At 42.3% G+C, this 13,067-nt stretch overlaps 1 protein-coding gene across 2 annotated transcripts; it reads right to left on the bottom strand.

Moving 5' to 3' along the window:
- Positions 1 to 550: 550 nt before the first annotated feature.
- Positions 551 to 12,078, bottom strand: sdc4 (syndecan 4). Of its 2 annotated transcripts, none has more exons than XM_079578842.1 (5): positions 11,826 to 12,078; positions 2,014 to 2,209; positions 1,887 to 1,930; positions 1,610 to 1,808; positions 551 to 1,342 (listed from the first exon to the last, which is right to left on the bottom strand). In XM_079578842.1, the coding sequence occupies exons 1-5, from the start codon at positions 11,877 to 11,879 to the stop codon at positions 1,191 to 1,193; spliced, it is 645 nt and encodes a 214-aa protein (XP_079434968.1). In that variant the 5' UTR covers positions 11,880 to 12,078; the 3' UTR covers positions 551 to 1,190. The 2 variants fall into 2 exon arrangements, with proteins under 2 accessions (XP_079434968.1, XP_079434969.1); XM_079578843.1 differs by having other exon boundaries at positions 2,014 to 2,206.
- Between the last annotated feature and the right edge of the window lie 989 nt (positions 12,079 to 13,067).

Below are 13,067 nucleotides of genomic sequence, written 5' to 3'. Positions count from 1 at the left end.
TAGGGCCTTAGATGTGCATAGTACAGGACATACATTGCAGTGCAAGTGTAGCTGGTTTGTTTAACTACAGAACCTGGTCAGGTGATATTACTTTCCAAGATTAGAGGATCTCGCCTAGCTGCACCTACACCAGCTGACAGTCCAACAACACAAACTGTTTTCAGGACGTAGCCCTTTTATAATACCAGATGTTGAACATGTAACATTTATGCCCATTGGGTAATTTAGTTCTTTATTCTTTTGTGTGGGAGAAAGCCACAACTCAGGGGACCAAGGATCGAACCAACAGCCTTTGTGTGGCACAAGGACTAACCTCTTCACCACACTGCAGACTCGCACTAAACTATACTCAGACATTTCAGTCTAATGGCAGTGTTGACTGTAATATCAATTTGTATTTTAATGGAAGTAGCTTCAAATGAGTACCGAAAGCGTAATAAGTCAAATACAGTTGGTTTGTGATGAATAAAATTCACTGAACAATCTTTCCCATCATGAGAAATCTTTAATACAAAATCTAAAATATGAAATCTCTCTGCTTTACAAGGAGTTGTTTAAAAAATAAAAAAAAAATAAGCAAAAAACAAAATTAACTTAAATTCACATGCTACAGCAAAGTTTGAAGTCGCAGTACCGAATCAGAGTCCAAGAGACGGATCGAGGAAGACATGAGGGTGGGGGTGATACAACGATACAGGGAAAATAAATAAGTGGACCGATAATGAGTACCATACCTAGACGAAAACATTGCACAGTGTTTAGTGTTTAACTGGAAGCAAACGCAGAGAGAAGATGGTTTAAAGTTTTCCAAGTCCTCTGCGACTGGGAAGAAAAATTACAGGAAGAAAAACATCACTTCGTACCGCGTCGAAGTGGCAGCTGAAAAAGTCCCCACTTCTTTTCCGACAATACAAAAAATAAAAATAGGGACAGGAGGACCATTGAAGCCTCTGATTGGACAAAAGAGCACCAATACATATCTATCAGGAGTCAGTCAATTGATTGTGGTGTTTTAGGGCTTCTCTCCTGATTGGTTACTGAGCAACACTGTGCTGACCAGGCTGTGTGCGGTCAGCTGAGGAGGACGAGGTGAGGTTATAGCAAAAATGAGGCACTGTAGGCCACAAAACACTGGCCATGATTGGTTTTTAAAGGGGGCGAGGTGCGTGGTTTTAGCAGAGGCCAGAGTTTTATGCGTAGATCTCTGCGGTGGGGGCTTTCTTGTAGATGGGCTTCTTTCCCAATTCGTAGCTGCCCTCGTCCTTCTTCTTCATGCGGTAGATGAGCAACAGGATGAGCAGAACGGCAAACATGAGGCCCACGGCGCCACCTGCAATCAGAGCTGTGAAAGAGAAAGCAGAACGTTTCAGATGGCAGCATACACTTAGTACAAAAAACCCCCCACATAATTTACAGTAAAACCTTTGGACTGATTTGGCAACTTTGTCATTGAGATGTGCAGTAATGATATGTTAAATAAAATCACATCTGGTCATGCATCGATATACAGTACAACGGTGGCAAAGGCAGCAAAATACTTTCACTTGTCATATGCACTGCTCAATAAAACGGTTTTTCAGTACCGTCATATAAATGATGTGTTACTGACCTGCAAGGACCTCCGTTTTGTTGAAGATGCTGTCTTCACTGGCGTGGGACATGAGGACGTTGGAGGGGTGCTCCTCGCCGGTCTCGGACTTCTTTTCGAGCAGCGGGATTTCATTGCTGTCCCTGATGATCTCTTCCTCGTTGACAGTGGGCCACACCGGGCGCTCCACCTCTGGGATTTTGTTGTCGTTCACAAAAGGCTGAAAAGGATGAAAGGTATTTAGATAAGTTGCTTGATAACACTACAGGTTAGAGTTACATTCGGGATTCGCCGTTACCTTATCTGAGGGCTTGCTTCCTTGTTTGGGTGGTGCTGTCGTTTCTGTGAAGAGAAAAACAAATACCAGGTTCATATTGCTGAAGGAAACAAAGCGATTGTATCGAACTTCGTCTGTGATGACGCACCTCCATCTCCAGAGCCAGAGAACTCGTCGTCGTCGTATTGGTCGGACAAATCATCATCATCATCCTCGTCGTCCGTGAACCCAAAGTCTGAGCCGTTGTGGGAGTCTCCTGATGACTCCAGGTCTTCTGCATTCGTGGACATGGCCACTTTCTGTGTCGTCTTCATGGGCATCCATGTCTCCGTCTCCCTCACCTGCTAGGGCACAGAAACAGAGGGTCAGAGAAACGTACTCAAACACACCAAGAGGGGAAAACAACCACATTATTACAGCAGTCAACCAGACGTAATCAAGAGCAAAACACTAAACCGTACATTTATGAAGGTAACGAAGGATCTGCACTTTGTAAGATGAACGTGGCAGCAAAAAGGAGAAAAATAGTCATTTCTGACCCCAATTGCACCACAGTTACACAGTCCATAACATTCGGAAATCCTGTTACAGCTAAACATATATTACTAACCCAAATGCACGTTTAAACACCACAAAGACTGTGCCATTAAGTATTTTAGGAACAAAACACGGTAATTCAAACAGCCTCCATTCAAATTCAAGATCAAGCTCTCCATTTAGTTTACGTAAATAACAATGTGCCAGCAGACAATTGCATCAAGACGGCACTTTCACTTGTAAAGTTAAACACCACAGGGCCAGTGACAGGACAATGAGAAAGCACAGTCTCAATTAGTTGGAGACAGTCCGAGCCCCAATTGTCCCTCACTGAGGATCCTAGACAAGTACGAATATCTAATGAGGGAGAAAAGGCTAATGACAAATACACTACAGCAAACAAACAAACACAGGCTATATTTGAATTAAATGTGGCTATTAGCACCAACAAATGATTGTGGCCCCAACTGCATTTTGTTCATGTGTTTCTGATGTCAAAAGCTGGTGGGGTCAGACACTTCTTCTTATGGCCCTAGTTCAAAGAGCCCAGGGCTGACCTTTTGTTCAGAGACCGTAACCACCATGACACTGGTACTTGTTAAAAAGGGTGATTCAGCGACCAGTGGAAGCCGACTCATCGACCACAGACGCCCGGTGATAAACTCATGTGTGTGTGGGCCTGCTGATAAAAGCTCATCCCAACCGTCAGGCCGATCACTGGGAAACCTTGCATAATGAAGAGACATGGGGCTACTTTAATCACATTAGCACACAAAATTGCATTGACCATTTGCTCTGTAAGCAGTGCGAATAGGATTAAAAGGCTCTGTGTGTACAGAAGACTAATCAGCATTAAACTAAGCACGGGCCAGTGGAGGTGAAACGAGGTGAGAAAAGCTTGTGGCCACAATGAATCATGTAATAGGATTTATCAAGATAGTGACAAAAATGAAACTCAGTAACATCCGTTTCATTTTGTAATAGTACATTAAAAATTAACAGGCAACATTTACAACGTAACATTTTTACTCGATCAAAGTACTAAGAAGGAAAAAACAATGGACACACAGTTTCATCCTCTCAAGACGTCTCACTTGACCCAACAACACCCTTTTGGAAGACACACATGACTAATGTATCTTTCTGGCTACCCTCAAACGGAAACAACTTATCTGCATGAGAAATTCCATTGAAAGTCACTCACATCCGATGTATTTTCAGAGAAAATCTACAAAACCCCTCATTTAACAAATGTCCAAAGATTAAGTTGGACTCTTGACGGGATATCCCACCACATCCCCATTCACACAGCACTCTGACATCATGAGCTCACCTCATAATTACTTCCATGTGAGTCTTAATTTTCAGGGTTAACTAGTGGCTGAGCTCAAAGAGGCCTCCCAGCTTTTTGTATGTTCTTGAACTAAAACCGTCACATTTGCAACTAAAAGACTGTGCAAATATAATGTTCATGTGGTTGTATTCTGTGCTGGTAAAAAATGATCCTAGTAATGAGTCAAACAGAGGTGCTCACTCGTCAGAACTTCTCCGACTGCTCACACCGTGTCCGAAGTCTAGTCTAGTGCAGATCCACGGAGCCCCACATGCACTGTATTCATGTTTTTTTTCCCACTCAAATTGGTTTGTGTTTACGCTCACAGATCTATAAGTGCTGCTGAGGAGGAGGGGAGCAGTTTGTGTGTTTCATACCGATGAAATGAAAGTTGTCCAGTCACTCTGTTTGAGCTGTAAGCCTCGTTGTAAACTTCCCACTTTCACACGAGAGCCTGCTATCGCAAGGCCAGTGAAATATCATACTCTTACTAACTAAATCTACACGCCATTATCAATGAAGATGTTTACAAAATATACATTTAGTAAAAAAATAAAAATAAAAAAATAAAGCAACAAACAAAATAAAATACTGTATCTCTGTGTAAAGGCAGTTGTAAAACGGTGACGACTTGCTTCCAGGCAGATGCAGGCTGGCTGATGTGACAAGTTGCTGCAAGCCCCTTGAGTCACATTGTTGGAATCACTCACACAAAACAGTTTTACATGAGTCACCATCTTTTCACCTTTTGGCCACAGTTTTGCAGCCCTCTTGGGCACATTATTTACAGGAGATATAAAAGATCCAATGTGCTGAAAGGGCTGTCAATCTACAGTTTGCCTTTGCCCGTTAGTAACCAGGGGGGAAAGCTGTAACCCCTGCGTCCCGACAGAGAGTAGCTGATAGCCTCATGCTGATTGAGGAGATCAGAAAGAACTGTACTGCCCTCGAGGCACACCGAGGCCTGTCCTATCAGGTTTGTAATTCAGAACTACTGATAGAGAAAATTAATTCTGTTATAGGATAAACAAGTGACTGCAATGAATAGGCTGTTATCAGCGGCAAAATCTCCTTTACAAACAATTCCTGAAACATAGTCAACGTAAAAGATACAAAGCAGTGAAACTGCTGAAATCAAATCTGTTTTTTAAATAATAATAATAATAATGGTAAAAAAAAGATGGGCAAGTAAAAACTGTCCCTGTCCAAGCAAAAGAACACGTAGGCCTGCTGCCAGTGCCAAAGCTGCGTTATGTAACTGAGTACACATGAAAATCAGCCTCCGGGACATTTTCGTGGCTAACAAGTAGGAAGCAGGCCCAGAACTGGCTTTGATCAGTTTTCTGTGGATTCATTCGAGACAAGCCACAGAATCAAAATCATTGTTTTTGTAATACAAGTCAAACATGGCACAAAAAACACGCCCTTAGTGAAATGTGAGCAACAAACAGTCCCGATGGGAGCAGCACAGTTGGAATACGTGCTCAAAAGCATGATTAGTTTGCGCCTCTGCATAATATTATCATCACGTACCAAGCTTACGTTAAGCTTAAGTATAATATTGCAAAAGTTGTCACATGATTTATTAATTTCATCGAAAATTCTAAAAAAAGAAAGAAAAAGAAACTGTCTCAACGTTGAAGCCGCCTGTAAAATGGTGAACATGTCCCGTTTCAGCCATCTAAAAAAAAAAAAAAAGCCACTTTTCCCTCAGGTCACCATTTCATCCTCTCAACACTCGTTCTAAACCTCATAAAATCTGCCTAATGGGAAGCAGGCGATAAGAAGCCTAAAGTGGAGCACTGCCAAACCAACATAGCTAACCACATGGACTGAGGGATTTCCATCTAGTAGCATCAGCACAGCAACAACAAGCCACTGTGGCCAATGCTGGACCATCATAACTCCTGACACGAGCTCCAACTGACCCATTCTTAAAATACCGGGTTTTCCAGATATTACCATCAAATAGAACTTCTTTTGAGAAAGGTATAAAAGATGGAGCATCATCTTTTCCTTGTTTATCTCTACCTGACCAGGCTCCGATTGTCTCAGTTCCCTGAAAGGCCCCCGTCAGGCCAGCCGCCACCCAGCCTTTGGCTCCGTCCCTTCCATTGAGGCCAAACAATACCAGTGGACGCCTCAAGAGCATATCAATGACCAAGGTAACCGAGGCTCAACTCGGAGCAGCCTCCCTTCATTAGGCTGCCCAAACAATCCCTCCATCTGCCGGCACAGGGAGAGGCATCTGGTCCTTTCACACAGCGACTCAGAGGAGGATCAAACCCTGAAAAGGAAGAAAAGGGACACCAGCACAGGAATGTGCTTCCTTCTTCTTTGTCATGTCTGCCATTCCTTGACCTCTTCCAAAAGATAATTGTAGCCAGCAAACTTTTGTTCACATTCACAACAGATTTATATTTCAGATATACTTAATAACAACGGCAGTATCATGAGCACCAGACGATACTTTAGCAGCAGGACTGGACTGCTGTGCTGTGCACTTATGACCTCTGACGCAACCTGCCAGAAATGCTGTGAGATTCACTACAAAGAGTTGGGTCAGACAGGGCAGTATGTGGATCCTTACATGGGACATTCATGTTGAGATCATTATGTTCCTCACCTTTACAGAGTTCTGATGTCTGAACACTAGTATGTAGGCCTCATTCGAGTTCTCATAAACACCTGGTATGGGGCTGAAGGATGAAATCCAAGCTTTGCCCTGACAGACCACCTCTAGATTCCTCCTACCTACACTGTGTCTATCTTTAGCACAGTTTCCACCTACCAGCCCTGTGTGAGACTCTATGGCAACAAAGCAAACAGCCTCTTTGATCCTAGCAGTTTACACAGACAACATATCACTAATAAAGTGTTGATTTCAAACCATAGACAGTTGGCCATTGATCATTTATGAATCAGAGGACATGTATAACCATATTGGTCAGATACCCAAGAATGAGTAAATACATGAGATAGTTAAGCAATTCCCAGACACTCATAGCTTCCAATTCTCAGGGTAGACGGACAGAGGCCAGACGGACAGAGGCCAGACGGCCAGCGTTGTTCTGATACAGATACTAGGGCTTTAGTTAGGCATCACCTGAGCACCAGTCCAACAGTGGTGTGTGAACAATAACAACATAGCAAAGTCTGTGTCATGGCTGTAGTTAGTGTTAGCAATAGCATCAGCCATGGGTGAAGTGTCTTGGGAACTGCCGTCCCAAGCTGAAGCAATGTCAACTTGGTGACTTGGCGCGATTATCACCCAAACTAAGGAGGCAGACCTGTCAGGCCTCACATTCCCCCTGCAGAAGTGATCCTTATTTAATGTCTTTCCCGCTCTTTGAAGTCAGCCCCTCCTGGAAGCATATCACTGCCTCCAATCAAAGACACTGGAATAGAAATAGATTAAAAGTACCCGACTAGAGAGTTACTATCAGCAACCAGATCTACTGAAGGCCTGAGCTCCACAAAACACTAGGGCTGGGTACAGTTTAAAAAAAAAAAAATTATACCAGTACTTTAATGATACTTTGTTTATCATACAGATACCTGAACAATACGGGGTTTTTTTTCTCAGTACCTATACTAAAATATATGTCATCTAGAACCAGAAAACAGAACAATAATGTTCATTTATTCCATAAAAGTATATTTATTCTAAATTTGTTTCATTTATTTAAACTGAAACAACCAAGTAACTTCCTTTAACGCTGTCCTTTGACCCAAGAGGCATCAAAACTACGTCTCTAAAGATATCATTGTGAATACTTTATTTTTTTTTATACCAGTAGTACCTTAACTTTTTCCCCCATACCATACTGTTACCGTTTAATGGCACCCAGCCCTAAAAACAACAACAAAAAGACTTCAGTAAAGAGCACACAGAAATTGCATGGCTAACATACATCACAAAGAAAGAAGTGATTTCTAACCAGGTCTCCAGCTCTTTCCGAGTAGCTCCGCAACAATTGCATTTTGTTAACAAGCACCACACAATCTGCCAAAATTCAAGTAAATAGGCTACAATCTATGCAACATGTTCTAAAGTCTTTAGATGATGATGCAATATTTGATAATATAATTTCATCAGTTCTTTTAAAGTACTCTATATGGTCGTTAGCCAAGTCGATTCAGGGAAATGCCAGGGTGAGTCATTTAGCAATTTCAGATTTTAAGTTGATCACCAGTGGTATGTTAATGTCCTTGTAAGCTTTAAAAGAAGACCGAGCAAAGTTGTAAATAGACAGCGACACACAACAGTGTTTTGAGTTGACAACAGGGTCAGAGTGTGGTGGTGGTGGTGCCCATGTGGGCTGGCTCACCGAGCCTTTGGTGGTCTATTACTGCACAGACCTCACACACAGCTCCACAGTCATAGAGGCGCAAAATCAATGTAACCAACTATCCACTACAGACCAGAGTTGTTCATATTTTTTTGCCATACAAATATGGAGTGCTCTTTCCCTGAAAACACCCCTGACAGGAGCATAAATTAAGAAGTTTTTGATCCGTTTCTTCAAACATATGAACGCACAACATCAAAAAGCCACTGCATAAGTGAGAGATCTGTCAAGAAAGATGTCAGAGAGGGGAAGTCCTCACACCTCCCAAAGGCACTCAGTGATTGCTTGGAACATCAGACGTTACAGTAAAAAAGTACAGCCCATATGATGTTAATAGGTGGTAATGTAAACAGCAGAAAAGAACATTGACTGCCTGATTAGGTTGCATACCACAACTTCACTATCTATGAAAACAACCCACTACTTCACAGCCCCCTCAGCCTTCCAGGGAAAGGCCATTTGTGTACATCAAGGCTGACATTTGCTAGCAGCCTGGCTTTGGGCCTTGAACATCCATCTGTTTTCATATGACGGAGAGACCTGGGACAGAGGACTTCAGCATGACATCAAACAGTCTCCCTCCAGGCTTGGATGATACCTCTCCCCAATGGAAACGCCGCAGTGCTCATATTCCACATCCTCCAACTACACCAGTACACCGCAAAGCCGCAAGAGCCTTTCTTTGGCAGGGTGGGGGAGGTGAGAGTCAAGAAACTGGTCTGGTAGCTTTAGCTTGTCCACCAGATTTCATACTCAACTTATTTGTCCTCAAAGTGTTAAAAGATTCTGAAAACACCTGCTGTTCCTGATGTGGGGCAAAAGAAAAAAGGTTCCTAGAAGAAACGTGTTGAAGTGATATAACAACACAACAGGGATTTTATGGTTGACTTCTGCCCCGAAACGCATTCATATAGTTCCTGTTACAAGTGCCAGAATATGTAGCGGTCGGGACAGGAGGAGGCAGGGGGGAATCAGATTCTCAACAGCTCTCCATCCCAGGCAGGAAGGACAAAAACCTCCTCTCACAGTGCCAACATTCCATGGCCCAAAGGGATTTCATAGACCAGCGGACAGCAATGCAGAAACCATTATTACATCCCAGTGATACTATTTATCATGCTCCACGGTTCCTCCCTCCTTCCCCATGTCCTTTTCACAGCACAAGCATTCAAAAGCACCCCGTCACGCAAAAACAGACAAAAAAACTTCCTAAAAAACCAAGCTCATTCTCTTGCAAATGATCAGGGGGCTAAACCAGTCACATTCCAACAAGATACGACAAATGGCCACACACCCCAAGACTCCAAAGGCAACAGGCTGAGATTGGGTAGTAGGAGCACAGATTAACTCTTGATTGAAAAGGATTTCTTGATACCCCATTAATTACCTTCCCAATCCAAATTGACCAGTACGGCAAATTTAATTCTCACTTAATATCAATCTGCTCTTTTACAAATGGTCCATAGAATGTCCGGTAGCTCAGAATGGGCAATGTATCAAAAAGAAAAAACACAATATTTCTCTCATATTAAAACGTATCTTGATGTTTGAATAGTCTTTACCATGACCCCGAATAAACCCACAAAAGAATGAATGCTTTCCAGTTTCCATCAAACCCACAAAAATGTAACTTCTCAAAACTAGTTGCCGTTACTGCCATAAAATTGGCCAACAGACCTGACCATTAAGTCGCCCCATACTTGAAATTGTGATAATGATAAATTACACAACCATACCTGTGACAATAGCAAAGGCTTCAACAAAGACAGTCAATGAAAGAATTAAGTCTTGAGGATAATGCAAATTAGTGATGATAAAACGCATTCCACTCCCCCCCCCCCAAATCTCTTCTGTATTGAGAGTTTGGCCTTTTGTCAGGTAGCACAACATTGTTATCGATTAGCTGGGAACGTCAAACTCGCATTCCAATAATGACCTTAGTTGGCCGGGGAGAAGAAAAGCCTTGGGGAGAGGGAGGGAGGTGAACAGATAAATTGTCATAGCATAGCACAGGGGCTAAGTATCCCTCAAAAGGAAAGTGATGTAAAAGAGATGAAAGAAAAAATCCCCACAAAGTCTACCTTAGACAATTGATCACAGAAAAGCAACAGAGAGCAGTGGCAAAGTGCCAAGAAGGAAGAGTTTAGAAGTCTAAAGACGAGCATTTCTGAGCCAAACGTGTGTCCATTTTCAGCAAGTTTGGCATCATCAAGCAAAGCGTCCCGTAAAGAGAAAGGCACCGTGGCCCTATTGAGAACCCTCCAAGTGTGCAAAATCCCTCAGAGGGCCAGTCAAGGTCACCAGAGGTCACATTCCTGAGGGCAAATCAAAAAGAGAAATGGGAGAAGCCGGACAACACGACGAGGCAGCGTGAGCAAGCAGCGGCTTCAGAACTTTTCGGAATGTAGCCAGTTGTAAAGTAAGCATCTGTTGCTCCAATGGCTACTGGCTCATGGAACAAGCTCTGAAGTATAATAGCCTCAAGGCAGTGCTCAATCCAGGATTAGCGTCACGGTCTTAGCTGCCAACATCAGGAGAGAATTTCACTGTGTCACACTGGTCTTAGCAGCGCACGTGACCTGCTCCATTAATTCTCAAATATAACCCACAATCTATACGATGGGGTCAATTTGTGTACAAGTTGCCAGGCTAAAATTAAGTAATAATGGGTCACTGAGCTTTGGCTTTTCTCTGTTGTGACTGAAAGCAACTGGGACAAACTTGTTCACAGGGGGGGTAGGGTCTTTGTGTTTGAATGTGGGTGGCATCATCAAGGCAACATAAACAACAGCTAGAAAACAAGATAAACACAAATGGATCATCTTAAAGTGGAATGACAGCAGTTCTAACTCTAAAGATGATTTGATAACAGAAATAAATTCGAAGAAACATAGGCCATTTTGTTTTACTGTAATTCCTTTATCACTTGTAATTCATTAACCGGGTTCTCAGTCAAGTAAACATTACATTTTTCTGAGTTTCCCACATTCCCGCAACAAAAAACCCTACTACAATATATATATATATATATACACACACATTACAATAGGAAACATCACTGTAAATCCAAACAACAGAATTTAAAATAAGACAAAAGTTGAAATATAAGAACGAGAACATTCTCAAAACAATTCAGCTTGGACAGATTTCTAAAGTACACGAAGTATGGCAGGGTCTGAAGAAATAACTCATGTTACCCACTTCCAGTTCAGACTGAGGAGAGTACACACATTCTTTTGGAGTTGAGTCAGACTGAGCTCTTAAGACTGTATCATTCCACTCAGAATGATAAAAACGTGTAGTATCAGATATGCACATGATCTCGAGACAATAAAAAAATCGATTAAGAGGACAACCCGCCTAAATAATGTGTTAGTTTAGTCTCAGGTTGGCAGAGTGGGCCACATGACTCCTGTGACTGCCCCAACAGAGCGAGGAAAGTCACTTGAGTGACTCGCCACCAGCTCCCCCCGCTTGGGCCCCAAACTGGGTATGTCCAACTCTTTAACCAACACACAATTCATGGACTCGTAGCGAGCTAACTGGCTAACAACATTGAGCTGAACACCTTTACAATCACGGCTCAAGAAGGTATGATACACAGGTACGATAATCACATCAACGCTTACGGGAGTAGAGTAATCCCATTCCCCAACATGTTTCATTAGAGTTAATACCACAACTAGGCGTATTTCGAGGCTTTAAACGTGTACAAAAATTACTCAGTAAACAACTTACCGATTCTGAAAGAGCAGCGGTGGACAAAATGAAAACGATGAACAGCTTGAGCATGGTTGTCCTTTTAGCAGGAAAGTCGGGATGAAACGAACTGCGTGGCTGTGGCAAGTTACTTTTGGATTTTACGAAGGCACGATTGGTTCACAAAAACCTTCTGTGTGCAAAATATAGTCCAGAAAAGTAACGCTTGTTCAATTGTCGTCCACCTATAAACAGTTTTCTTGAAGGAGTAGCGGGTCTCGGCTACGCTAAAGGTCTACTTCACTGGGACTGCACAGATTGATCTTGCTCTATATTTCGTACGTGCGACCTCCTCCCAGCTCTCAGCCAATCAGCGACCAAGTCTCCCCGACCTTACGTCAGCACGTTTACGGGAAGTTCGGGAACCAAACGTACGTTCAACAGGTTCCTATGGTAACTGTGGTAGCTCCACTGGAATCCACCGGGGCGCTTCCACTTTTCATTTAAGACACCAAAGATGACGAGTATTGGACCTATTTATGAAAGTTGGACACCATCAATAGTCCACATTGTCATAATATATATAATGAATTAGTGTTTTATTTTTGATTGTTAAAAAAGCTACAAAGAGAAATACACGCACACGTTTGCTAGATTTGGCAGTAATCATTAAAGGTGTTTGGTAGTTTTTGTTTGTTTTATTTTGTTTTGTTTTTGGGCAACTGAGCCTGTAGGCAACTCTCTCAGCCAGCAACCTTTTCTATTTTTTTAGGATTAGGCTAGTGTTAAAAAAAGAGAAAATGACAACTGTCCCTGCGGATTTCTCTGCTGCTACTTTTTTTTTTTTTTTTTTTTTACTTCCCTGCAGCGCTGCTTCATGGAAAGCTTGGAATGACGTCGTCTTCCGGTAAAAGCCCGTCCCCCTTCCACTTCTCTTTTCTGTGTTAAGGAGTTCATTTTCAAATAGCCAGGGCTAATTTTCACTTTCCATTGTGGTTTTAGTTCTAGTTACAATGAGTTTATCCTTTGATATAGCTACATGGTCTATGGTCCTGTAAGCTTATAGACCTATGCCTTGCCTACATGCAACATCCAGAATTTCAGATTGCCTGTTTTAAATGTGAAACAAAAAGGCTATGTTTATAATGAGGTTATTTGACCTTTGGTTCTACATGAGGAATTAATTTATCATTTTTTTTATGTATTAATTAATTAATTATTTGGACTATGCAGGGTCTGAGAGGCGTTTCCTTGTGTCTTTCTCTGATCCCTCCCTCTCTG

This window comes from Gobius niger, assembly GCF_951799975.1.
Source record: "Gobius niger genome assembly, chromosome: 20".
Lineage (NCBI taxonomy): Eukaryota > Metazoa > Chordata > Actinopteri > Gobiiformes > Gobiidae > Gobius > Gobius niger.
This window is presented reverse-complemented; position numbering and strand designations above follow the sequence as displayed.

What these genes read in the sequence shown, in the direction of transcription:
- sdc4 (XM_079578842.1), bottom strand. Translation starts at nt 11,879, where the DNA reads ATGCTCAAGCTGTTCATCGTTTTCATTTTGTCCACCGCTGCTCTTTCA. An exon ending in GAAGCAAGCCCTCAGATAAG is followed by an intron (nt 1,809 to 1,886) that starts GTAACGGCGAAT and finishes CATCCTTTTCAG; the next exon opens with CCTTTTGTGAACGACAACAA. An exon ending in CAAAACGGAGGTCCTTGCAG is followed by an intron (nt 1,343 to 1,609) that starts GTCAGTAACACA and finishes TCTCTTTCACAG; the next exon opens with CTCTGATTGCAGGTGGCGCC.